Source organism: Leptodactylus fuscus, chromosome 2, assembly GCF_031893055.1.
Source record: "Leptodactylus fuscus isolate aLepFus1 chromosome 2, aLepFus1.hap2, whole genome shotgun sequence".
NCBI classification, from domain to species: domain Eukaryota; kingdom Metazoa; phylum Chordata; class Amphibia; order Anura; family Leptodactylidae; genus Leptodactylus; species Leptodactylus fuscus.
Window position 1 is genome coordinate 21,115,775 of NC_134266.1, and position 25,010 is coordinate 21,140,784.

The 25,010-nt window shown below is 45.1% G+C and overlaps 2 protein-coding genes across 2 annotated transcripts in view; one reads left to right on the forward strand and one right to left on the reverse strand.

Moving 5' to 3' along the window:
- URB1 (URB1 ribosome biogenesis factor) overlaps positions 1–16,329 on the forward strand; it is a 50,933-nt gene extending 34,604 nt beyond the window's left edge. The window contains exons 25-39 of the mRNA XM_075263517.1: positions 993–1,051; positions 1,459–1,652; positions 2,207–2,317; positions 2,482–2,545; positions 2,742–2,910; positions 6,544–6,646; positions 6,870–7,030; positions 7,323–7,434; positions 7,519–7,625; positions 7,756–7,899; positions 8,031–8,140; positions 9,857–10,048; positions 10,440–10,681; positions 13,475–14,077; positions 15,379–16,329. Coding sequence (XP_075119618.1) covers positions 993–1,051; positions 1,459–1,652; positions 2,207–2,317; positions 2,482–2,545; positions 2,742–2,910; positions 6,544–6,646; positions 6,870–7,030; positions 7,323–7,434; positions 7,519–7,625; positions 7,756–7,899; positions 8,031–8,140; positions 9,857–10,048; positions 10,440–10,681; positions 13,475–14,077; positions 15,379–15,593 — 2,586 coding nt within the window. The 3' untranslated portion in view covers positions 15,594–16,329. The remainder of the gene's footprint in view (positions 1–992; positions 1,052–1,458; positions 1,653–2,206; positions 2,318–2,481; positions 2,546–2,741; positions 2,911–6,543; positions 6,647–6,869; positions 7,031–7,322; positions 7,435–7,518; positions 7,626–7,755; positions 7,900–8,030; positions 8,141–9,856; positions 10,049–10,439; positions 10,682–13,474; positions 14,078–15,378) is intronic.
- On the reverse strand, positions 13,548–24,437 carry MRAP (melanocortin 2 receptor accessory protein). Its single transcript, XM_075266376.1, has 4 exons — positions 24,332–24,437; positions 23,633–23,732; positions 16,985–17,100; positions 13,548–13,633 (listed from the first exon to the last, which is right to left on the reverse strand). Exons 1-3 carry the CDS (start codon positions 24,435–24,437, stop codon positions 17,010–17,012), a joined length of 297 nt encoding a protein of 98 aa, XP_075122477.1. The 3' UTR covers positions 13,548–13,633; positions 16,985–17,009.
- Positions 24,438–25,010: the final 573 nt, after the last annotated feature.

The following is a 25,010-nucleotide window of genomic DNA, read 5'->3' on the forward strand; positions in this document are numbered from 1 at the left end:
CAGGGAACACGCCTGGTGGACGAGGACAATGATAATACACAGTTGCCAATTTGTTTATAAATTTCCAGGAGTTACAACAGAGGAACAGGATGTAGAAAAACAATTTCAGGTTTAGTATCTTGAGGTATCCATCTGTACTTCAGCAGACATATCAGCAGTGGTGACGGCTCCCTCTTTCTGACATTTTGGTTAAAGGTGTTTTCTGAGACTGAAGATATTAATGAACTATCATCACGATAGGTCATAGATATCAGATCAGTGGGGGTCCAACACCTGGTGACCAGTTGTTGTATACTGAAAGCATAGAGAAAGCCTGTGAGTCCTGCTTGTCCCACCCACACATAGAGAAAGCCTGTGAGTCCTGCTTGTCCCACCCACACATAGAGAAAGCCTGTGAGTCCTGCTTGTCCCACCCACACATAGAGAAAGCCTGAGAGTCCTGCTTGTCCCACCCACACATAGAGAAAGCCTGTGAGTCCTGCTCGTCCCACCCACACATAAAGCCTGAGAGTCCTGCTTGTCCCACCCACACATAGACAAAGCCTGAGAGTCCTGCTTGTCCCACCCATACAGAGAAAGCCTGAGAGTCTTGCTTGTCCCACCCACACATAAATCCTGTGAGTCCTGCTCGTCCCACCCACACAGAGAAAGCCTGTGAGTCCTGCTTGTCCCACCCACACATAAAGCCTGTGAGTCCTGCTCTCCCCACCACACATAGAGAAAGCCTATGAGTCCTGCTCGTCCCACCCACACATAGAGAAAGCCTGTGAGTCCTGCTCGTCCCACCACACATAGAGAAAGCCTGTGAGTCCTGCTCGTCCCACCACACATAGAGAAAGCCTGTGAGTCCTGCTCGTCCCACCCACACATAGAGAAAGCCTGTGAGTCCTGCTTCCCCCACCCACACATAGAGAAAGCCTGTGAGTCTAGCGCTCCCTACCCGCTCAGTAATTGACTCTTCTAAACCTAATACATTTTATCATTTCTTGCAGCCTCTTGTCAAGGAAGACGTCCCGACCGAATGGAACAGCTTTGTAAAAAGTGGCCTGAAGTAAGTTCGGTTCATTTTACTTCTGCCAGCTGATTGTAAAATGTTATTTAGGGAGAGAATCTCTTACACCTAAGAGGCTTAATTGCAGAGACAACTCCTGATATATTAAAGGGATTGTCTGGTTATCAACCCTTTAAGAGCCATTGGGTTCCGTGACTGCCAAGAGTGTCTCTATATCTGGAGGACCTGTCCTGTCCTGCATTACACAAAGCAACCCATTGATTTAATTGGACACTATGTAATACTTAATTCCCCCTGTAGAGGCGCTGCAGGACAATTAAATACTTCCGCAGATTATAGCTGATCGCTGGAGGGCCTCTTTATTCTAACAAGTATGGATTATCTATCCTGTTAACTCTTGATTTCTAACCAGCAGGGGGCGCTTTATGTGCTATTATTTATTTTAGGTATCGCTATAAGGACTGCACGTTTCTGGAAGCTTTACGTGCTGGGATTGAGCAGTGGTATGATCCAGATGGCCCCTGTACCAAGGATTTAGTGCAGTTGCCGGTCGTCCATATGATGGTGACACAACATTCGCTGTTTCTGCCAAGTTTCCTTCGCTCCAGAGATGAGGAGAGCTCGTGCAACATCATTCGAGGTTCATCCATTTATGCTGTGTCTTCCATTGTTCTATGTGATAGATCGTTCCTCACACCCTGCAGCCCGTATCCGAGGCCTGCGTCATTCCTTTGTCCAGACCTTTATGGCATCCATTGCTCCAATTCGCACCTGTGCTACAGTGACCGTAAAAATAGCAGATGATTGTGGAAAAGAGGCCTGTAGCAGCCAATCTGAAGGCCGGACTACGTCCTTTGTAGTCAGAATATTAGAGCGCCCATTCTTCTGCCAGGTGGAGTCATGTCGCCGTGTGCTGGAGATTGCCAGGTCATTGCTATGGCATTGTATAGGAACATCTAATGGGTTCACTTTTTATAGTTTAGAATGAAAGCTACTCCTTCTAAATTCAGTAGCATGAACCTTATGGTGCCCCCATACCGATTCAGCGAAGTATGACTTCTATGTACCATCGGGTATACAGGGGTACAGTATATCTCCATAGACTTCTGTTGTGTGTATAGAGACATAACCTGTGATGCTAGCCTCTACTGGTACATTGCATACCATAATACCATTCTGTACGTTACCTTGCAGAAAGCTTGGTTGACCTATTGAGAAGCATCATCGCCAAGTGTCCCTCTGTTTGCGACAGAAACCATTTCGCCGCCATGCTTGGGGCCTATGGGGCGACCCTCAGTGTTACAGGTAATGTTCAGATGTGACCTGTTCAGGAGTCCTAATGTTACTGTTCATGAGTGAATGGGTTAATATAGTTATTGTGTTTATTATAGTACCTGTATATTTCTCTATATCAAGATGTGTACAGCGGTGACGGCAGCCTAACCACATATTCTATTATCTTATTCTAGACCAGAAAATCCTGTTTCTGCTGCGGGCTTATGAGCAGAACAATCTGAGTCTCACAGATTTCAGGTAAAGCAATGGGATGTGTAGTCAGTCATAGAATTAAAAAATAATGTTCTTTGTGCCGCCACTAGGGGGAGCACTGAGTAACTTTCTGCATACAGAGTTATCATTGAGCTCAGTGGGTAGGATTGCTCATTATATGTGCAAATTGCTTGACAGAATTGGATATTAACATGCCCTGGACCGCGTTTTCTATCTGTAGGTTGCTCTTGTGGGGCCCAGCGGCTGTGGAGCATCACAAGACCCGCAAGAGCCTGGGAAAGTCTCTGTGGCAGCAGCCCAGCATGGAGGAAATTCTCACCTTGTTAGATAGAGAAAAGATGATGAAGACTGTTCTGAGCTTCCCACTGCACCGAAAGCTGACCGCCGAGGTAAGGAGCTTCTTATGTATGGCTAGGGCCACAACCTAAGGCTATGCTTATGTGCCGCAGCATGGTGAGGGTCTCCTTCTATCCCCTTTTCTGACATCTGCCATTATACTACGGCACCCACTCAGCTGTAGGGATTTAAATACGGACTTCCTATCCTTTGGATAGGTTATTAATATCTGATCTGTGGGGGTTCAACACCAAGAACCCCCACAGATCAGCTGATTGAAGCAGCAGTTCACAGGCCAATGTTCATTAATCACATGGCCCATGTAGCGCTCAGTCCTATTCAAGTGAATGAAGGCAAAGCTGCAATACTAAGCACAGAAACTATACAATGTAGGGCGCTGTGCTTGGTAAGCAGTGAAGAGACCCCAGCACACGTCCAAATGTTGCTGTCTCATGAAACGGCTGATAAAGGGGCGTCAGGTGTCGGACCCTTCGGATCTAATAGTGACGACCTATCGTAAGGAAAGATCATTGTTCTCTCCGTATTGGAATACCCCTTTAAAATGCTCCTCTCTGACTCCTTACATACACACAGACTTGCTGTTCCTCACCAATATTTCTTTACCGTACGTCAGTCTTAGGAAATAATGTTCTTAAAATCGCCATTCAGTCCTCGTTATGTGGGTCAAGATCAGTCGGCCGGGAAGCCACATTATTAGCAAATACGAGAACTCATCACAAGGATCAGGGCTTTTTGATGAAGCTGAGCCGCGTGGGCGCAGGGATGTGAAGCACCTGCTGGGTGTAAATTGGTGCAAACTATATATCGACCCAAGGTAAGAATAGTCCATTCAGAATAACCGCAGAATCTCCTTGGCGCTCTGTGGGCGCCGAGGCGTTCTCTGGACAATGAGCTATTTCAGTCACATCGGCCTCATTACTGAGAACGTATTTATTGTGATGAAGCCGGAAACTTAGTGTCATCCCGTTAATCAGCCGTGTCATTGGTCTCTATACAAACTTAGTGGCTGATAACAGAGAATATTACGGTATTAATATTAACGGTATTACACGTTTTTTAGTTCAAAGCATTGCAAAATCTGGAAATTAAATGATGTTCCTGACTCAAAGGGTCTTCTAGAAATTCTCCAAGGGTTCAAGGGGTCTTGTGGGACTTGAATAGAAGCTCAGCTATATCCCCGCTTCTACTACTTACTGTCTTGAGTCTGTAAGATAACTGGCTGCAGCAGGAGCCTCCCCTTCTACCTCCTTAAGGCTGAGATCCCAGCTACTTTTGGTGCTGATTTTGTTGCGTTTTTTGGAGCGTCGAACCCTTTGGATCTTTGATTGATGTCCTATCCTAATTTAATTGTCCAAAATCCATTGCGGAAACGCAGCTTTTTTTTTTTATTTTATTTTGTTGCAGATTTTATTGCGATCCAAAGACAAGAATGGCTTCAAGGGAAGTTCTTATACTTCTCCCTTCTGCTCAATCCACTCTTGGCTTTGGCTAAAAAAATTGCAAGAAAATCTGCAACCAAAAAAGCTGCATTTCTGGGACGTAGGGCTTTAGCCTAAGGCCCCACGTTGCAGATATGCATCTTTATTTATTGCAGATTTTTCTGTGGTTTTTTGAGCCAAAGCCAGGAGTGGATTGAGCAGAATGGAAAAGTATAAGAACTTCCTATAGATTTCCCATTCCTTAGTAGACATACCATATATACTCGAGTATAAGCCGACCCGAATATAAGCCGACCCCCCCTAATTTTACCACAAAAAAACGGGGTAAACTTATTGACTCGAGTATAAGCCGAGGAAGGGGGGGAAATGCAGCAGCTACTGGAAAATTTCAAAAATTAAAATGGTCGGAGTTTTTGGGTGCAGTAGTTGCTGGGGGGGGGGGGGGGTGTTTTGGTTGTCTGTCTGCCCCTTCCCTGAGCTTGAGGACTGAGTTTTTTTCCCCCACTTGGAGTTCAGTCTGGCTGACTATAGGGGACACAGGGATACCTAATGTGTATGTGTGTCACAGTCATTCTCTACTTTTATATGTATTCTAGGGAAAGGAGGGATTTACAACTTGTATTTTTTTATTTTTTTTTAAATCTTCTTTTTGCACTATTTTATGGGAGATTCTATACATTGATATTGTGGCTGGTCATAGACCCCCCCCCCCTCCCCCCCCTCTCCTAAAAAAAAAAAAAAAAAAAAATTTTTTTGCTGACTCGAGTATAAACCGAGGGGGCTTTTTCAACACAAAAACTGGGCTGAAAAATTCGGCTTATACTCGAGTATATACGGTACCTGTCTTTGGATCAAAAAATGGAATCAAAATCCACAACAAAAAAAACCCTGCGTTTTTGCATGGTGGGGCCTCAGCCTAAAGGATATTCCGCTACTTGCTAACTATGGAGGATGACCAATCAAATTCACTGTATTGCGGTTCCATAGTCTGCCAGTGATTAGGAACATCGCTATTCTGGGAAACGGCAAAGGGGACGCAGCTAATTTAACACTGTAGCCCCTTAAGATCAGTGAGGCCCCTGCACCTGGTCCCCAAAATTATGACATACCCTAGCGCTCAATTTAGAATATGGGAATACCCCATTAACAATTACCTGGTTAATGGAAGCAATTTTCCTCCAAGTCCCCTTTAAGAGCACCTCCATGCAATAAATCTCTGCTTCTCCTACATCACGTCACACCAGTAAAGGTCACCGGCGGTGGAAGCGATTGAGCGAGACAGGACTACACATGGCAGCTGTCACTAAGGTTATGACCATGTGACATCAATATGTATTTCAATAAAACGACCTTCACTAAAAATACGCGAAGCGCCATGAAAAGCTCCAAGGAAAGCTGAAATACGTGTATTGTGAGAGCTCGCAGCCGGCAAATATCACCCCGATCCCTCATTAATGCGCTCACTCAGCTCGGCCATACAGCCCTGCTTATTCCCATCTTAAAGGAACACCAAAATGTACAAAAAAAAATAAAAAAAATTAGGAAAAATATTCCACCAGCTCCACTTATTCTTAATCCTATTTTGTCTCGTATTGCAATTACCCCACAGATCAAAGAAGCCTGGGTGGGCGTCACTTCCCTTCACAGTCCTTTGATGTCATGTTATTTCATCACATGGCCTGTTTGCAACTCAGTCCTATTCAAGTGAATGGGGTTGAGCTGCAATACCAAGCACAGCCACTATACAAACATGGTGCTGTGCTTGTCAAGTACGAAAGAGGCTACAGCACTCGCCGGGCTACTGCAGCTTATTACTGCTATTCCCCCACTGATCTTTAAATGTCCCCTCAGTTTTAAACTACTTTTCCCAAATAAATAGTACAAATGAAAATAAGAAACTTTGTCATATATCTTATTAAAGAAATCTATTTCCTTCCCCACTTTTCAGTCAGTTACTTTCTCCATATTAGTCTATGACGTGAGAGGTATAGAAAAGATAGTAAAATAATTACTGCTGTTCCACTCTATTATTTTCTTACTGCTAGGTTGTAGATAAGAGGCTCGGAGTGCACAACATGTTTGTTTAGCAACAGAAATTTTAATATTTCTAAAATATTTAATGTTCCAAATGTTGTCATTACTCCCGTAGCTTTCTGTATTGGGCCGCCCTGTGCTTTCTCATCACAACTTGTAGCTTGTAAAAATAACGTTTCTCTTCCATTGTAGCCCGGGAAGAACATCTTGTATGAAGATCGGGCGATACAAGATCTGCACAACATCTATGATCCTTGCTTCTTATTGCCACTTTTTAGTGAATTGCTCCGACCAGGTAACTTGTTGCCAACAATATAGACCCAGTACAAAGATTGTTGCCCCAGGTTCAGCCCTTATGGGCTTTTACTGTGACCATTAAGGAGTCTTAAAGGGAGTTTCCAAGCCCAATTGTTTTTCTATATTGATGACCTATGTATAGGATAGCTCATCAGTATCCCAGACCCTGCACCGATCAGCTGATCCAGCCACGCTTGACCATTTCTGTGTCTCTCCTGCAGAGCTGGTGGTGGACTGTGTGAAGTTTGTGGAGATGAATGCTCTGGGGCTGACGTTTGCCGCACTCAGTAGTTACGATCACAACATGCGAGCAGCCGCTTATTACATCCTGGGCTCCTTCATCTCGCACATGGAAGGGGCACGCTTCAGAGATAAGCAGCAGGTAAGGACTGTGACCTCCAGATATACTTCTGGATCTGGATCTTAAAGTGTTTGTCCTAACGGGTTCCCTTTAAAGCGTGATGTTCTGACTTCCTACAGCCACCACTAGATGGAGCTTTAATGCATGTAATAGTGACACAATAAGCTCCCTCTAGTGGTGGCTGCAGACAAACTGAATTTTTTTTTTTCTACTAAATCTTGACTGTAGATTTGGAGCTCTGTAATAGAAATAAATCTGCACAGAACTGAACTACTCTATCGTACATAGACTTAACGCTCGTGTTCCTTTCCAGCTGCAGTGTCTACTAAACGTTGTGAAGAACGGTATCCGCCAGGAGAACGTCAGGCTATCGTTCGCTTTGAGTCTTTATGGCGCCAGAGCTGCCCAGGTGCTCCTCAAACCAGGTATTGTAATGACGGGACGGTCCCTCCATATGATATATAATAGGTAGGGTGGTGATATAACAGCGTTTCTTGTCTCCGGCGCAGAGGAGCACATGTACATCCGCACAACCAGGTTCCTGTTGACTCATGAATACTTGGACATGAGGAAAGTTCCAGATTTCTACAGACTGTTCTACAGCTCAGACATAGAGGCAAGTTGCCGTTAATGGAATGCTGTTCTGTATGCACTAAGCTCTTGAGCTCCCTCTAGTGTTGACTGCAGGTAGCCAGCCAGCTCATCTTTGATTCTTGACATGTTATTTAATTTCTTTCCCTGACCAGCATAAGGTGGAGCGTGAATGGATTCTGTCATTACTGAGTGAGGGTATGAGGGATAAGTATTGCTACGAGCTGTATGACTACCAGCGACTCTTCATGGTCATCATGTGTTACTACAACAGCCCACTGTCTGATGAGACGTCTCAGGTAATGATATGCTATTAGATATTTGGGGGTTCTAGGTCTTAGGACTGATGGACTCTTCTTCATACAGGTTCATGACTCTCTTGTACAGAGTTTATGGTTTCTTGATGTTCCTATTCCTTTTTCCCTTGCAGTCTCTTGTCTTGGATGTTTTTATGAAGGCCTCTAAAATCTCTAAAGCATCTTATGAACTGATCAGAGACCACAGCCTTCTAACCTGGATACAGAATATACTGGGAAAGTGGTATGTTCTAAGGACGCTGCATCACCCCAGTAATCTTTCTTAAAAGAATTTGCATCTTTCCTATGGAAATTTTTTTTTTTTTTCGATATCTTTGAGAGGTCAAAGAGTCACTAGTGATTTATCTATAGCTGCTCCTTCTAACGTGTCTGCTTGTGAAGCCGCAAGTTCAGAGCTCAGAAGGCATTCTCTAGGTTTCATGTTCTTTCCCTCCAAATTTCTGTGCTTAAAGGGGGTTTTCGTGGACTTGGATAGGTCATCATTATGTGGTCAGTGGGGGTCTGACACCAGTGAGTCCCACAATATCGGTGAAAAACTGCAACATTCAGGGGTGGGGGCTGGGCTGGGCTGGGCTGACTTTCCTGACTACCAAGCACAGCGCTATACATTGTATAGTGGCTGTGCTTGGTACTGCAGCTGAGCCTTATTCACTTAAAGGGGTTCTATCATTTAAGCTCAATTTTTTTCTGTCTATCATGTAGGAATTGCCTTAAGAAAGGCTATTCTTCTCTTACCTTTAGATGTCTTCTCCGGGCTGCTGTTCGGTCTTCGTCGGTATGCAAATGAGTTCTCTTGCAGCATTGTGGGGACTCCCCAATGTTGCGAGAGAACTCTCCTGCGCCGCCTCCATTTTCTTCTGGAATGGCCTCTCTTTGCGTCTTCTTCCAGTTGTGATTTCAAACTTCTAGGCCTCAGGCAGCCGACTGCGCATGTCTGCTGGCCACAAGAAAATGGCCGCTTACGATACTGTGTAAGCAGCCATTTTCATGTGGTGGGCGGGCATACGCAGTCGGCTTTGACCTAGGCCCAAGGAAGAAGATGCGAAGAAGACTCGTTCCTGAAGAAGATGGAGGCGGCGCTGGAGAGTTCTCTCGCATCACTGGGAGAGAACTCATTTGCATACTGACGAAATCCGAATTATATACCGGCCCGGAGAAGACATCTAACGGTAGGAGAAGAATAGCCTTTTCTTAAGGCTATTCCTACGTGATAGGCAGACAAAATTGAATATAAATAATAGGATCCCTTTAAATGGGACTAAACTACTTGTCTATCGTGTGAATGATGAACGTGATCATCGGCACAAAGAAGAGGCCGCAGTACTTGTGAGCACGGCAGTGCTCCCAGGTGTCAGCCCCCCACCATATATAGATGGTCTAACCCTTTTTGTCCTCCTTCTCGGCGGCCTGGCTTGGTGAGCTATTGCTGCTTACAAGTCTCTTCAATGTTACAGTGAAATAGGTGCAAAGGGGCACAAAGTCTTTAAGAAACCTTCCAATGCCTGAAAATGAAGAAGTACTTAAAGGAGTGGTCCAGTTTGTGATATTGATGGTCTAACATTATGATAGGCCATCAGTAGTGAGTCTGTGAGATTCTGACACCTGGGCCCCCAGAGATCAGCAGTGCGGATCCTGGTATTATTTTCACACTCCCCGTGCAAACTTTAGGTGGGTTTTGGGTACAGCAGCGCAGCTCCAATGAAGTCAATAGGGCAGTCCCATGTCATAAAGTGCTATCCCTTAATGGTTGTTGGGATGAGACCCCCGCCATTCCTGTGAATGAAGGGGCCACACAGCTAGTTGATGCCAAGGTCAAGCTATCCTTTGTTCTAGCACGTCTGAGGATTAGAACAACGGACTAGCAGACCGCTACAATTGTGGTTACATCCAGAGACCGCCGGACCCCATTGTAATGGATCTCCTTATTCCGTATTGGCAGGTATGTGGAGAATAAGCTCCTGGGCACGGTAATAACCTTACTCCACAACTTGTGGTTTACAAATCTTGGGAATAAAGAAAAGACCAAGTCTAAAGAAGAAGAAGAGAAAGCCGGAGAACAAGAAAAGTTCCTGCCTCTGCACTTGGTGAACGAGTTCCTTTCCGTGCTGATGATCCTGCTCAGACACATTAGGTAAGTCGCCATTTGCCCCTTGATATTGAGGATTTCATGTTTGGAATGGAAATGTTGAGGAAAGATCATTGTATGTGTGCGAGCAGAGCTGCAGTGTACAGCATGGTGAACACAGAGGACAAGAGCCTGGGAGGCGTAGATACTAACATTTTTGCAATGGAGTTCCCTGCATGACAAACACCACTACTGTATGCACTATCAGTATGTCTTTGTAGAATGGGAGGAAATCCACGCAAACACGGGGAGAACATACAAACTCCTTGCAGATGTTCTTCCTGGCAGGATTCGAACCCAGGACTCCAGCGCTGCAAGACTGCAGTCCTAACCACTGAGCCACCGTGTTGCCCCCTGTAGTGATCTTTTCTATACATTGTTATTTTTTCATACTCAGGACAAACTTAGATGGCGTCCACATTAACCAGTATTTTGGGACCTTGAGCTCAGTTCTGAGATACCGCAGAAGAATCCTGGAGGCCTTCAGAGCAATGGGACGCTTTGTAATCAACCGGCAGGTTTTGTCAAGCAGTAAAGCGCTGTTACTGCTGCAAAAGTGGAGCGTTATTGAGAAAGACCTGGATCTGCAGGAGAAACTGAACAGCCTGGCTAAGGAATACCGAGTCAAGGAGCTGAAAAGTAAGTGTGTAAATGTATTGCTTCATATCCATGGAATGGGGAGGGGGGGTGAGCATTGTTAGGCATTAAGGTGACAGTCAGACGACTCTGTGTGAGACTTATGACCACGCTTAAGGCGGACATTTCTCCACCTCCACCAGTTCCACCGCTTTGCAACCTTTCGTAGGTGCCGCACCATTCATTCTCATGCAGTTGGAATTTTTTCTCTAGCCCCCACCGTTCCTGAGTAATCAGTGCTGTTAATTTTAGCACCCAGTTAGGTTCTCTCTCATATGGGCAGTCCATGGCTGGAGCAGACAGACAGGGACCGCCCACCTGACAATAAAAAGCTCAATTGTGTTGAACAAAAATGTTTACTCAGGAATGGCGGGGGCAAGAGAAAAAAATTCAGTTTTATCAGAATCGGTAGAGTGGTGCAAAAGAGAAGGCATTGGTGAAAGATCCCCTTTAAAGGGGGGTGACATCAAATTAAACAATCCCCCATCCACAGGATATGGGTGTCTGGTTAGTGGCGGTCTGACAGGTGGGACCTCCATGATCAAGAGAACGGGGTCTTCGCTCACTGCTTCCTTATTCATCTGTATGTGACTGCTACACAGAATTGAATGGCTTGGTAGTGTACATATGTGACCGCTGCTCTAGTCAAGCAGGGGCCTCAGGATCCCAATTCTTATGATCAGTGGGGGTCCCAGCGGTTGTAGTCACCCTAGTTATTTATTATCACCCATCTCTCCCAGAAGCAGATATACAGGTTTGTGCTTTTCTTGAATGATGATCCCCTTAATCTATACTTATCATGTGATGACTACCCTTTATACAGTGAAGGCCTCCATTACGTAATTCATATATAGGAGTTTCATTCATCTCAGGCTCACTCAGCTTTCCCAGAAGCAGATCTACAAGTCTGTTCTGTTCTTAAATATTGATTTCCCCCTCCATTATTGTACTCTATAATTACCCTGTGACTACTCTCCTGTATACAGCGAAGGCCTCCATTGTGAGTGTAATTCATAGATAGGAGTTTCATTCATCCCGGACTCCACTTCCCATTCAGAGTACTGAATTTCCATTAATGAGATGGGAGTACAATGATTTCTGCAGCCGAGGCGCTATGACCTAGACGACAAGGTTTACCATCTGCAGAGTGTTATGTGGGATGAGAATTGACTGAGAAGTAGCAAGAAAAGATCTCGGCGAGTACAAGAACTTCAATGTGTTCTGCACGGCGTGGGTGAATGGAGCGCTAAATATAGACCCCGCTCTATCTTCAGTTCCATCAATCGCAAGTTTGTCATCTTGTCATCGTCAAAGGCAATTTTTACACTTCATTGAATTTTAGCTTCTCTTTATTTGCCATTCTTAAAGTTAAACACCCAGCCATGCTTTAGGATTAGTATAACGTGTAGTAAGAGGGTAATTCTAGGGGCATTTAATATATCAGGGGTATTATTTGTCCAAGTACAAGTTTTCAAGGTGCTCTGTACACTGTAGAACTTCTGTAGGTCACTCGGCGCCACCCCGCCTACATTTGTCATTGCTCTGCAGCGATTGGCTGAGGGCGCACCTCGCCGACTTCCTGTTCTGCCGCCCACTTCCTGCACTCTACACCTAATACAGAGCACCAAATGCTGGAGAAACAATGAACTGGAACTGAGAGCTGGCATTATTACCAATATCTGTTCGCTTAAAAATCTGGCTTATGTTTTATGATTTTGATTTACTCAATAGGGGGTTGGCTTAGTGGGAAAGGGGTGTGGTTAGTGAAAAAAGGAATGACTTAATATGTTGCGTGTAAGCAAGATTTTGCCAAAATTCTGCCTCCAATAAAGGGAAATGAGTGCTTATAGGAGGTGGGAAGAACAGGAAGTCAGTGATAAGCAACCTCAGCCAATTACAACAGAGCAGGAAGTGATGTCAGAGAAGGTGGAGCCATATGACAACATTCTTAGATTTATAATGTGCATTTCTCACCTAAACCGTTTTCATTTCAGAGACTCCAGTGCCAGCCTTAAGTTAAATGACCCCGGTTGCTTTATTATAAAATTGTTCCCTTTAAGGCCGTGTTCACATGGCAATATTCTGCTTGAATCTGTTTTTTTATGCCAAAATCTATGTACAGGTATAATGGAAGGAGTTGCACCTCTTCTGTGTTTTGTACCCTCTTCTGGTTTTGGCTTATAAATACTGATGTAAAATACTGCGCAGAATACTGACATGTGAATACGCCTGTAAAGGGCTTCTCCAGAACTTACTTATCGATGACCTATCCCTAGGGAATAGGTTATCAATATGTGATCGGTGGAGGTCCAACACTAGGAACCACCAAATTCAGGTGTTCAGGTGATTGTTCACTCAATACCAGGTCCAGCACCATATTTTGCCTAGGGGCTGTGCCTGGTATTGCAGCTAATTGCCATTCACTTGCAGCTGTACCATGTGACTGATATACGTGACGTCATTGGCTGCAGCTGATCAGCATAGGTCTCAGGTATTGGAGCCCTCACTTATTAATGACAGATCCTGGGGGTAAGTCCGGGCCCTCTCTGCTGTCTTATATGACATTGGCCAAGAGACGCTGTTGCCTATAAGGACGCAGGTGCTGACGTAACCAGTACCACACTCGCCGGGTGTCGGAAAGTTGCTGGACATGCAGCAGTCTCTCTCCACAACATCAGATCAGGCGGGAGAGATATTGGGCAACCCCGTCAACTTCAGCAATGAAAACTTAAGCAGTAATTTAGGTTTTCGACTACATCTAACATTCTTCTAGTGATCCTTTCTTCTATTTTGCAGGCTCTATTAAAGAGAAGTTCAGACAGCTAGGTCCTCGGCATCTGAAGAAGAAACTCGAAGCTGAAGTAGAGGCGGCCGTACCAGACGTCTCATGTCTTGAAGAATCCAAACATCACATGAAATCCATATTGATACACTGGGAACCTACTTTTATGGACTCTGCAAAGAAAAAAGAAGAAATCACCGATGAGATGGACATGAGGACCACCACAGAGGACACGGCCGAGGACGAGGACACCACCAGCGATGACCTGGTGTGTGCCACCGCCTGCCTAGTCACCAAGTGGATAATGGCGGTAGAGGGCAAGCGCACGGGAAGCGTCCAGGATCTGTGTGCTTCTCTGCACTGGCTCAAAACTTGTATCTTACCATGTCACCGTATAGTAGGAGAACTCCTGAAGGACGGGGTGCTGAGGAGCACCCTCTATAAACTCTTCTACCGAGTCTGGGAGAGCTGCGACTCCTCACCAGAATTTTTGGATTTGTCTAACCAAGTTATGATGAACCTGATCGAGAGTCAGAATGTCAGTAAGGACGTTTCCCTGGATGCTGTGAAGGAGCTTTGTCTCCTGCCTGGTGACAATGCAGATGACAAACAGAAAGGTGGGTACTGCATAGGGCAACTGCTGGTATATACTATGTGGGGGCAGTATATGGCATTGACTGGATCACTGAACACAAGGAACTGAGCATCGTGTACATGGACATGCTACAGGAATGGCACCCGATAAATGCCAGGGACATCATAGAATTATATTGTTTATACCGCACCATATAGATCACTTGGAAAGTGGCGCCATGTATAACACTTCTCTCCACGACTATATAATAACTGTGCAAAGTTGTCAATTGGTAAATAGCAATTTACAATACCTTTTAAATGGAGGTTGTCGCCAAAACCCAACCCCCTACGGCACTAAATCATAATGGAAAACGCCATTCAAATCACATGACCCTGCAGGAACTGGGTTGATATGGTGGGTTACTGGTGGAAGACTCGTTGCGACCAGGGTCCCCATGTAACCTCCTTGGTTTGGCTGCGGCAGAAACGCCACGGCAAAAAAACAAGACATTTTACTGTCCCTGCAAAGTGGATGGGATTCTAGCTCATGACCTGTTCTCTGGTTAGATTAGAGGTTGTTACTATGGAACAAACCCTTTAAAAGAATCAAAGGGGACCATTCACCAACTCTATGGGTAAGTTCACACGGGGTTTATTGGTCAGGATTTTGAGGCCGTATCTGCCTCGAAATCCTGACCAAAAAGACGGCTCCCGTTGAAATCAATGGGAGCCGGTCAGTTCTTTTTTTCCGGGAGCCGTTTGTTCCGACTCCCAGAAAAAAATGCGAGATGCTCATTCTTTCAGGCAGATTCGCCTCGCGACGTCCACCTGAAGACATTCCCGACTAGGCCCATTCATCCGGAGGGCGCGACTGGATACCAGTGCGCTGCAGCGGCATCCAATCGCAGCTACTCGTATTTTGGTCCAGAACCTGAGGCGGGACTAAAAAACCCCGGGTGAACTTACCCTAACTCTTTGTACCCTTCAATGGTGCAGCTGGAATTGTTTTTTTCTTTAGACCCCACCATTCCTGAGTAATCATTTCCATTTGTTTCATCACCCAATATGCTAATTAAGCTCCCTACCGTCAGGTGGGCAGTCCTGAGCTGTAGTAGGTAGTCTGCCACCGCCCATCTGACAGTAGGAGACCTAGTTAGCCTACTCAGCACCAATTGCTCAGGAACGGTGGGGACAAGAGAAAAAATTTCAACTGTGCTGAAATCAGGGGATTGGAGCCTATTGAAGGATACAGAGAGTTGGAGATGGTGAAAGGTCCTCTTTAAACTTACATAGTAGTTACCAATTAAAAATCCAATAATGAATTATTTGTCTCCTCTTCCAGCTGCCCAGAGTTTCCTGGCGTTCCTTTACATTGGGGATATCTGGCTCAGCGCCGACGCTCCTGTTACATTCAAGAGTCATGTGAAGTTGATATGCGAAGCAGCGGATCTGGATATATCACAACCAAAAGAAAAGACGCCTGTACGAAAAAAGAGGATGGCAGAGAAAGCGGCCATTGTGTCTTTGTGTAGGAGGCTCTCTATTGTGTTACCCTAAAGTTAAAACCTGATATACTTTGGGCTCATGAACTATACAGGTGGTGACTCGGAGCTGGGTGTGGACTGCGCTTTGTGTCTGTATGTAGCAGACATTCTGCACAGTGTCACTATGGTCGGGATAAAGCCTCAGATATTTAGTATCTTCCCAAGTGCCTTCTCTTCCTCGTGTCGGGAATAATCATTCTATAGACTTGAATACGAATGAACAGGGAACAGACCGATGAACGTGACATTACGTGGCCTATGAAGTGGAGCTTAGGGAGCGTTGCTGCCACTTCAAAAAGTAGATCTCTGGCAGTCCCAAGTGTTGGATCCCTGCTGATCTCCATTTGATGACCTATCCCATAGACCGTTCATTCAAAAATAAGTTCCATAAAAATATATCTAACATTTTGGCACAGCCAAAAATCTCTACTAGCCACGGTGATAAATTCGGAGCATCAGTTTACACTGAATAAATATTATACACTATTAGTCAATTTAACCCAATGTATTTGATATGAACAGCAGCCATATTGAAGACAAGCACTATGTATGGACAGCACAGCAGGATGTGTGTGCGCTTTATGGCACGTTGCAATACAGTCACTAGAAGGAGATGGAGCAAATATCCCGATCCTAAACAAAAGGAAAGTCCATCTATTATGTGTAAAAATTGAAATATTTCTATTTTTTTTTTTATAATGATCATATAAAAAAACAAAAACAAACACCAAATGTTTAATAAACTGTATTAAAGCCTGATAATTTTGAAGACTCACTTTAAATGAAAAATTTGCTGTATGTATCCTTATAGCTCTATCTCTAATCTGCACAGACTGTACAATATGGCAGTACAGATAGAAGGAGAGCACATGCCCGTTGGGAATCAATGACACAGTCTGTGTCCTGGTGTAAAGTGAGGAGGAGAGCACTTACTGCATACTCTGCAGGAGGAGGGAGCGGGAAATCACACAGTCCTTAGCACCATGGGAAAGAGATCCCACATGGGTTATGGAAAGAGAAATCAGTCCTGGAGTGAAGCGGTGCAGAAACATGACCACTAGTATGGACAGCAACATGAAGTAACGGAGACCTCAACACAGGCCCGTATTTGCAGCAGTGAACCCAAGACAAAAGCTCAGGACAGATCCTAGACCAGTTCGTTTTGCATCTCAGCCTCACTGAGTACAGTGAATGGGGCTTTGGAAAGACCGGCAGCACACGCATCCATGTGCGGTTCAGTCACGGCCTGGCTACACGCATGTTGCCTAATGAATACTACTCTACATTGGCTGCTGGAAGAGGCTCACGGAGCTTGGTTGGTTTTTCTACTTCCATCTTCACAGAAAGTTTCTTCATATAAAAGGAAAAAAAAAAAAATGGTATCCATGTTTTGTCATTACTTACGTTTTTATTTTTTAGCCCTTCCATTTTAGTTTGGGCATTGGCGATATTCGGGATTTTCTCTCGTGGCTTCTTGGGTTCCAGTAACACGAGCCAAATGGTTTCTCCGGGCTGTGAAACTGTCAATAACATGTATGTCAGAATTAGGAAGGGGGTAAAAGTCAGTCCACTCTGTAGCCTCCTGCAAAGTCTTAGGGCCAGTTCACACGGAGTTAACGCGCTCGCCTTCTGGCACGTGTACACGTGTCAGAATGTGAACGCTCAAAACAGATCCCATTCATTTCAATGGGTCGTTACGGGCGTATAGCGGCTGCAAAATTACGTAACGACCGATTGAAATGAATGGGATCTGTTTTGAGCGCTCACATTCTGACACGTGTATACGTGCCAGAATGCGAGCGCGTTAACTCCGTGTGAACTGGCCTTCAAAGTGGTTTAGAGAACTGTGCCCCCCTCCAATGGAGCGGAGAGTTAGAGGCCACATGAGCATAACAGCCAATACATTAAAAACCTGTGGGTTCCGACCTCTTATTTATAGTCAGTTTTACTTGGTTTTCACGGACACAACGAGTGTGCATCTGGGTTATGGGGCATCACAGAATACCACTGGATGATATCATAGGGCATGCCATGGGGCGTTCACATCTATGGGGCTATTGGATCTATTCCATTCTGATAACATGGATGATTATAGAGCAGGTCCAATTGTGCTCCGTGTTATTGGAACGGATGGAGCTTCTACACGGAATGTCTTCTGATGTCATCTGACTGCCTGTCATGATGAACGCTGCCCCCAGTGGTTATGTGCATGGATCTTTAGCTTGTGGTAACTATATCCAAAACTTTCATGCAGATATTCTACCAGTTTATCACATAGGATATGCATCCTCAGCTAGACCGTACCATACAAATTGGAGTAATCCTATACTCTTCAATTCTCTATACAAAAAGCGTGTATGGCGTTTCAAAAACTTCAAAACATACTGTATGCAAAAGTAGGCTCAAGTATGTGCCAGCGGTATCTGAACTGTAAAGCTGAAGCTCCACGTTGCAAAAACTCTGCGTTTTACATCACCTGCAAAGTGAATGAGATTCTGACTAGAGATGAGCGAACAGTAAAATGTTCAAGATTCGATATTCGTTTCGAGTAGTCCCTCAATATTCGACTACTCAAATCGAATATCGAACCCTATTATAGTCTATGGGGGGAAAATGCTCGTTTCAGGGGTAGGCAACGTTCGATCAAATTATACTTACCAAGTCCACGAGTGAGGGTCGGCTGGATCCTCCGAGCAGTCTTCTCCGTGCAGCTTCCCCGCGGCGTCTACCGGTTCTTCATTCACTACACGCACTACAAGCGGACATGCGCAGTCGGCTCTGCCCAGGCCCGATGCCTGGCAGAGTGAATGAAGAGGCGGAAGACGCCGCGGGGAAGCTGCATGGAGAAGACTTCTAAAGGTAGGAGAAGAACCAGCGTTGATTGGCCGACTGTATAGCATTCTGCCAATCAACGCTGGTTCTGCATCGAACTTTTACATTCGAACAGCGAGTGGTACTCGATCAAGTATTTCGAATACCGTAGTATTCGATCGATTACCTACTCGATCGAGTACTACTCGCTCATCTCTAATTCTGACTAATCCCATCCAAACACTGCAGAAAAAAATCTGCAGTGGAAAAGCTACGTTTTCTAAAATCGGAGCACATCAGTTATACCTGTGAAACGCTGGAGATTTTCGTATAGATATAATAAGGGCAGAAAGTCTGTAGAGAAAAACGCAGCCTGAAAGTGACTTTGCTAAGCTCGTCCCCAGTCGTTTGATTAACATGCGTGATGCTTACAACGTGTTCAGCCAATGGCTGGATGAAATTTGGAGCTTGTATGGCACAGCTGAATCTAAGCGGACAGAAGGCAAATCTCGTAGTGGACAGAGAGAAGGTAAAAGAAATAAAAATACCGCCCCCAAAAAAGATATGTCAGATTGCTGCAAAACTCATCCTGCAGATATGTAAATGATAACAGGTGTGGTCTGATTAGACCACAAGAGGGCGTAAAAGTGCTTCCACCACTGCCCTATAAAAAAATTAAAAAAGGCTTTCAGAGGCTACTTTTGGGTAGTGTACCTCTTGGTGAGAGATCATTGACTGCAAGCCACGTTTCTTTGATGAACTCGAAGACATTTTGCCCAGTGGAGAGGGGGCGCATCATTAGACTAAGCGAAGAAGGTCGGATGTTTCAATGACTTTCCCACCATCTAGGCTGTTAAAAAAAAAATCACCTCTTACCACCATCATCATTTAAGATATCAACAAAAATAAGGTGAGGTGATGCAGCCAGTGCCACTCCCACAGTCCTTTCAACCTGCAATGGCTAATGGTCACACGTAGTAGGGAGTATAACCTCCATTTGCCCATTGGCCACTATGGGTGAATGGGTCAATATGGCCTCACGCTGATTGTAAAATTCTGCCTACAAATAATAATACGGTATTATGAAGGTGAATATGGAATGGCAGAGAATGTTCTAGAACAGACTGTAATCTCCGCTCCAGTAACAGTTTACACTACAAGCTGCCGGGCGGCTCGGCACCTGTGCCGCTAATGTAGGTCCTAAAATAGCGCCAGGCCCAATCTATATCCAGCCATAATGAGCGCTAAATAAAGCTCCGGATTGAAATGTGAACATCACGAGCGCCCGACAAGGCCTTCTAATGTCACTTCCTTTCGCTTATCTCAAGCTGCTGAGTGGAAAAACATTGATCTGGAAAACTGTCGAGAGCGAATAAATCAAATAAAAGAATGGTTAAGAATGTATTAATAGAGAGAGGTCGGCATCAAAGCCGTGTGTGCCGAGACCAAGCGAGAGCTGGCAAGTGACCAAGGAATGGAAACAGAAGCGACCCTCAGAAATTCTCCGTAATCTCTAAAGGGGGGTGTAATAGTCTGTCTTAAAGGGAGCCTAAAACATTGCTGCCACAGGGCCCAGAACCTTAGGGGCCCGGTGATAGCCGCTACCGCGGCTATCATTATATGTATAATGATTGGCGGACCGGGAGAGGTAAGAAACATAAAAGACACTGTTACTTACCTCTCCACGATCCTGCCAGGCCTCCTTCCTGACATCCTTTCTGACATCTCTGACGTCACATGAACCCAGCCTGCGTCCCAGGTCATGTGACGTCCGACGTAATTGAACAAGGACGGCAGCGGAGAAGACAGCGTAGGAGCCGGGGGACAGGCAAGAAACAGTAGTTTTTTATGTTTTTATTCCCCCAGGTCTCCGATTATTATACTCTGGGGTCTGAAAAGTATTATGTCCCAGTGGGACATAATACTGTGTGCAGGGGCCACTATGGGACATAATACTGTGTGCAGGGGCCACTATGGGGGATAATACTGTGTGCAGGGGCCACTATGGGGCATAATACTGTGTGCAGGGGCCACTATGGGGGATAATACTGTGTGCAGGGGCCACTATGGGGGATAATACTATGTGCAGGGGCCACTATGGGGCATAATACTGTGTGCAGGAGCCACTATGGGACATAATACTGTGTGCAGGGGCCACTATGGGACATTATACTGTGTGCAGGGGCCACTATGGGGGATAATACTGTGTGCAGGGGCCACTATGGGGCATAATACTGTGTGCAGGGGCCACTATGGGGGATAATACTGTGTGCAGGGGACACTATGGGGCATAATACTGTGTGCAGGAGCCACTATGGGGGATAATACTGTGTGCAGGGGACACTATGGGGCATAATACTGTGTGCAGGGGACACTATGGGGCATAATACTGTGTGCAGGGGACACTATGGGGCATAATACTGTGTGCAGGGGCCACTATGGGACATAATACTGTGTGCAGGAGACACTATGGGGGATAATACTGTGTGCAGGTGACACTATGGGGCATAATACTGTGTGCAGGGGCCACTATGGGCATAATACTGTGTGCAGGGGCCACTATGGGGCATAATACTGTGTGCAGGGGCCACTATGGGGGATAATAGAACGTGCAGGGGCCACTATGGGGGATAATACTGTGTGCAGGGGCCACTATGGGGGATAATAGAATGTGCAGGAATGCGTAGGAGAGGGTCGGTCGAGGTCTTTGGTGTCAGTCGGGGGGAGGGAGGGGGGGGGCATGTCAAAAGTTCGCCACGGGGCCCCGCCATTCCTAGTTACGCCACTGGAGAGATCCATTGAGTAGTGTGTCAGACTTCCTTTGCCATTCTGAACTGGGATTCTTGACCTCCCCCTTTTATGTCTTTGTCGATAAGTTGAAGGATCCCCTTTCTGTGGATGTTGTCCTTCTCTTTTACACCATTCTCAATATTTTCCAGACACCCAAGGCAAATTCTGGCCTTTTTGCTGCCTGAGGCGAAAATTGAAATGGATTAATGCCCTATCATGCCCCTTTAAAAGACTAGGCTTGCTACCACTGCGCATGCGCGCCACTCAGCACTGAAGCCACCTGAATGAGATAAGTCACTGAGCTCCCGACACGTGCCCAGGCAGTGACTGGAAGAAGCCAGGGACATAAACCCAGCTTCATTAATTATTCTATATAATGTACTGGGAAGCTGGAAAAAAATTCAGAATGGGGTGGATTTAAAGAAAAAATGCATTTGTGCAACTTTCTTACGGGATTTGTTTTTATGGCGTTCACTGTGCAGCCAAAAATGACCTGTCCCCTGTATTCTGTGTTTCGGTACGATTCCGGGGATACCAAATTTATAGGCTTTTATTTACATTTTAACCCCTTAACAAAAATCCAAAACTGTGCCCAAATTTTTTTTTCTAAAAGTCGCCATATTCTGACACCGGTTACTTTTTTATACTTCCATGTACGGGGATGTATAGAGCGTCTCTTTTTGCGGGGTCGGGTGTACGTTTTCGTTCTACCATTTTGGGGAATTGCTTTTGCTTTGATCATTTTTTATTCAAATTTTTATCAGAGGCAAAACAGTAAAAAAAAAATGGTGGTTTGGCACTTTAGATTTTTTCCCCGTTACTGCGTTTACCGTATAGAAAAAATATTTTACCTAACATGTATGGGTTCACAGTATTTAAGTACTTTTATATGTGTTCTAGGGAAAGGGGGGGTGATTTGAATTTTTTATATATTTTAATTTTTTTAAAAAAAATTTTAATCTTTGTGTTGCATTAATTAGACTCCTAGTGGTCTTGAACACTAATGCAATGCATTACAATGCATTGCAAAAAAACACCCAGCTCTTCTATTGCAGGCTACATAGAGTAGCCTGCAATGGAAAAAACTGAATGACAGGCTGGAGAGCCTTCACAAGGCCTTCACAAGGCTCCACGCTGTCATGGCAATGGGATCCAGAGGCCGGCGATCACCCGCAAAATGGCGGCGCCCATATCCATCAAGGCGCGAGAGGGGTTAATGCCCGCGATCAGCCCGGCTCCCGAGCGGCCGCCATGTTTAAACACCCGGCATCCGCTGTACTAGTCAGGAAGGAGTTAATCAACTCCCCTTGGCCGCCACTCATTATACTGTGGGGTCTGAAGAGACTCCAGAGCATAACGGCAGCTCCGTTTCAGATTTGGTTGGTCTGAATGACACCATAATAAATACTGTCATCGCCGCCTGAAGTGAGATACTCATCTTGCCTCATGTTAGATACTGCCGGGCCAACAAGAAAACCTCTTTGGTGCTGAAAGTTCAGGTCATAGCACCCACAGTTGGAATGGTGCATATGGCCATATACGGGAGGAAAAATCTGACTATATTAAAGGGGTATTCCCATGACACTTGTTCACTAACCTGCAGGCTGTTGTGCTCTCTTCACTTCCTGCTTTTCTCAGCACATTGGTGGGCAGGGTTTCATTTGCATGGGATTGGTTGTAAATGAATTACCACAGTGTGAAGCTGATGTAGCAGAGCTGGATTTGAGTCAGTTTGCATTACATACAGAGGTAACGGACTCCCTATCTCAGCCCTTATCAGCCAAATTCAATTAAACCGACTGATAAGAGCTCAGAAATCCCGGAGCTCTCACCTCCCCTATCTGAGAAACTCCTCCTCCCCCCCCCCCAAGAGCAGGCAGCTACATCACTTGACAAATGAGCAGATAATCCCAAGGGCCATAGAAACGGAGTGTAAACAATGATGTGAATAAATTGAAATAGCGGCCAAACAAAGCAGTTTTGATAAAGCAATGCATTTAGGAAAAGTCTTAAATCCACATAAACTAGCAGTGTAGATAGGATCCTTGTGATGGGACAACCCCTTTAAGGGCCTAGTAACATGAAGTGTAACTAACCTCTGTGATGCTACAAGGCAAAGGTCTTACTGATGTGGATGGTGCAGAGTCTGATGGGGGTATATGGCTACGGACACAGGATACGGGTCACATGGAAAGTGAAATGTTAGCAACTAATCAGCTCATAGAAGAGAATCCCGAATAAGAGAACCCCTGTATGACGTCCATGTACCCTAGCTGGGCAGATGGACAGGGGTTGTTAAGGTGACAAGCCCTTTAAATAACAAGGTAACATGTCCGGTAAACCAGATAAAGGAATAACATAAAACAGCCATAAATATATATATATATACAGGTATATATATATATATATATATATATATATATATACTCCATCTATGTACAATCCTCTTACCTGGCTCCAGGGGAGTCCGTCCTGGACATGTACAGTAATATCAGGAACAAAAACACCGAAAAGGCAATGAGGCCAACCCATACGGCAATAACAATGGAGTCTGCAGAGAAAGCACGTCACTGAATTATGCATATAATGTGAACTGGTTTCAATAAGAAAGAGGACGTCAAGTCATTGTGGTTCATGGACACATGAAGGGAAACGGCCTGATAATAGAAAGAACCATCAACCATGTGCAGGGACTTCTTAAGCAGATTTGGGAACATTTGTGAACCCAGCCTTACTGTCTATTGGGCAGACCCTTATGAGGGGCAACGGTAGGTCTGCTATTGTTATACATGACCAAGGAGAACTTAGAGGGGTCATATGTTTTATATTGACTAAACACTGCCCCTCTTGTCTATAGGCTGTGTCTGGTATTGCAGTTCAGCTCAGTAACTACTCAAAAACAGCACCCCACTTGTCCACAGTTCAGGTGTGATATTGCAACTCGGTCCTATTCACATCACTGCAGCACTCCACAGAAGCTCAGGACAGGCGGGGAACCGTTTTGGATGAAAACAGCCAAATCCTGGACAACCCCTTTTAACATGGCTACCCTGTACCTATAACCAAGCCAGATTGTAAGGATGTAGGTAGGGTGTCCCTTTAACAAAGTCGTCTCTGCTACATCTGAGTACAAATCAATGTCATACTCACATTTGTTGGCCTTTAGTTCACTTTCATCAAAGGAAACGGGATCCACGTAGTCGTAGTAAAACTCGTATAACGTGGCGTTAGCCTCGTCGCCTGTGCGGCCATCCATCTCTGCATTGTATCTATAGTCCTGACCATACAACCCCTACTGACCGGGCGAGGCCGGATCCGCCTTCGCTCTATGCTGTCCCTATAAAAACTGTGTACTTTAATAACTTCCACCAATACAGTGTTTATTTGCTCTTGACCGCTTATTGGCTTTTCGTTCGCCCCCGGCCCCCTCCCCTTCTGACTACTGATAAGAATCTTAGGCAAACACACAGGGAATGGGTCAATGTTATATAGGAAATGAGAGAGTACACAGCGAACCCAATGGAGTATGTGAATGGGAAGACGCTAATAGTCTTATGTTTCCGTCTTGAAGATGAAGAGAGTGGGCAGTAGATATTTTCGTCCTCCATGTGACAGATCGTCTGTGGTGGAATAAGGATCATTTATGCAGAAGGGACAGGAATCAATATGGATACAGTATCTGACTTAATGACAATCTGTCACCGGGTTCTCCGGAGCGCTGATCTCCGGCACCTTAAACAGTTCCAAATCCAAAATGGGTCCAATCCAGGCAACAGTTGCCCACGCCCACCAATGGCACCGGCCAGGTGGTTATATAGGCCAATGACTG

Coding starts and splice junctions, on each gene's coding strand:
- MRAP (XM_075266376.1), bottom strand. CDS start 24,437: ATGGATGGCCGCACAGGCGACGAGGCTAACGCCACGTTATACGAGTTT. Junction 23,733..24,331: donor TGAACTAAAGGCCAACAAAT/GTGAGTATGACA, acceptor CTTTCTCTGCAG/ACTCCATTGTTATTGCCGTA. Junction 17,101..23,632: donor ACGGACTCCCCTGGAGCCAG/GTAAGAGGATTG, acceptor TGTTATTGACAG/TTTCACAGCCCGGAGAAACC.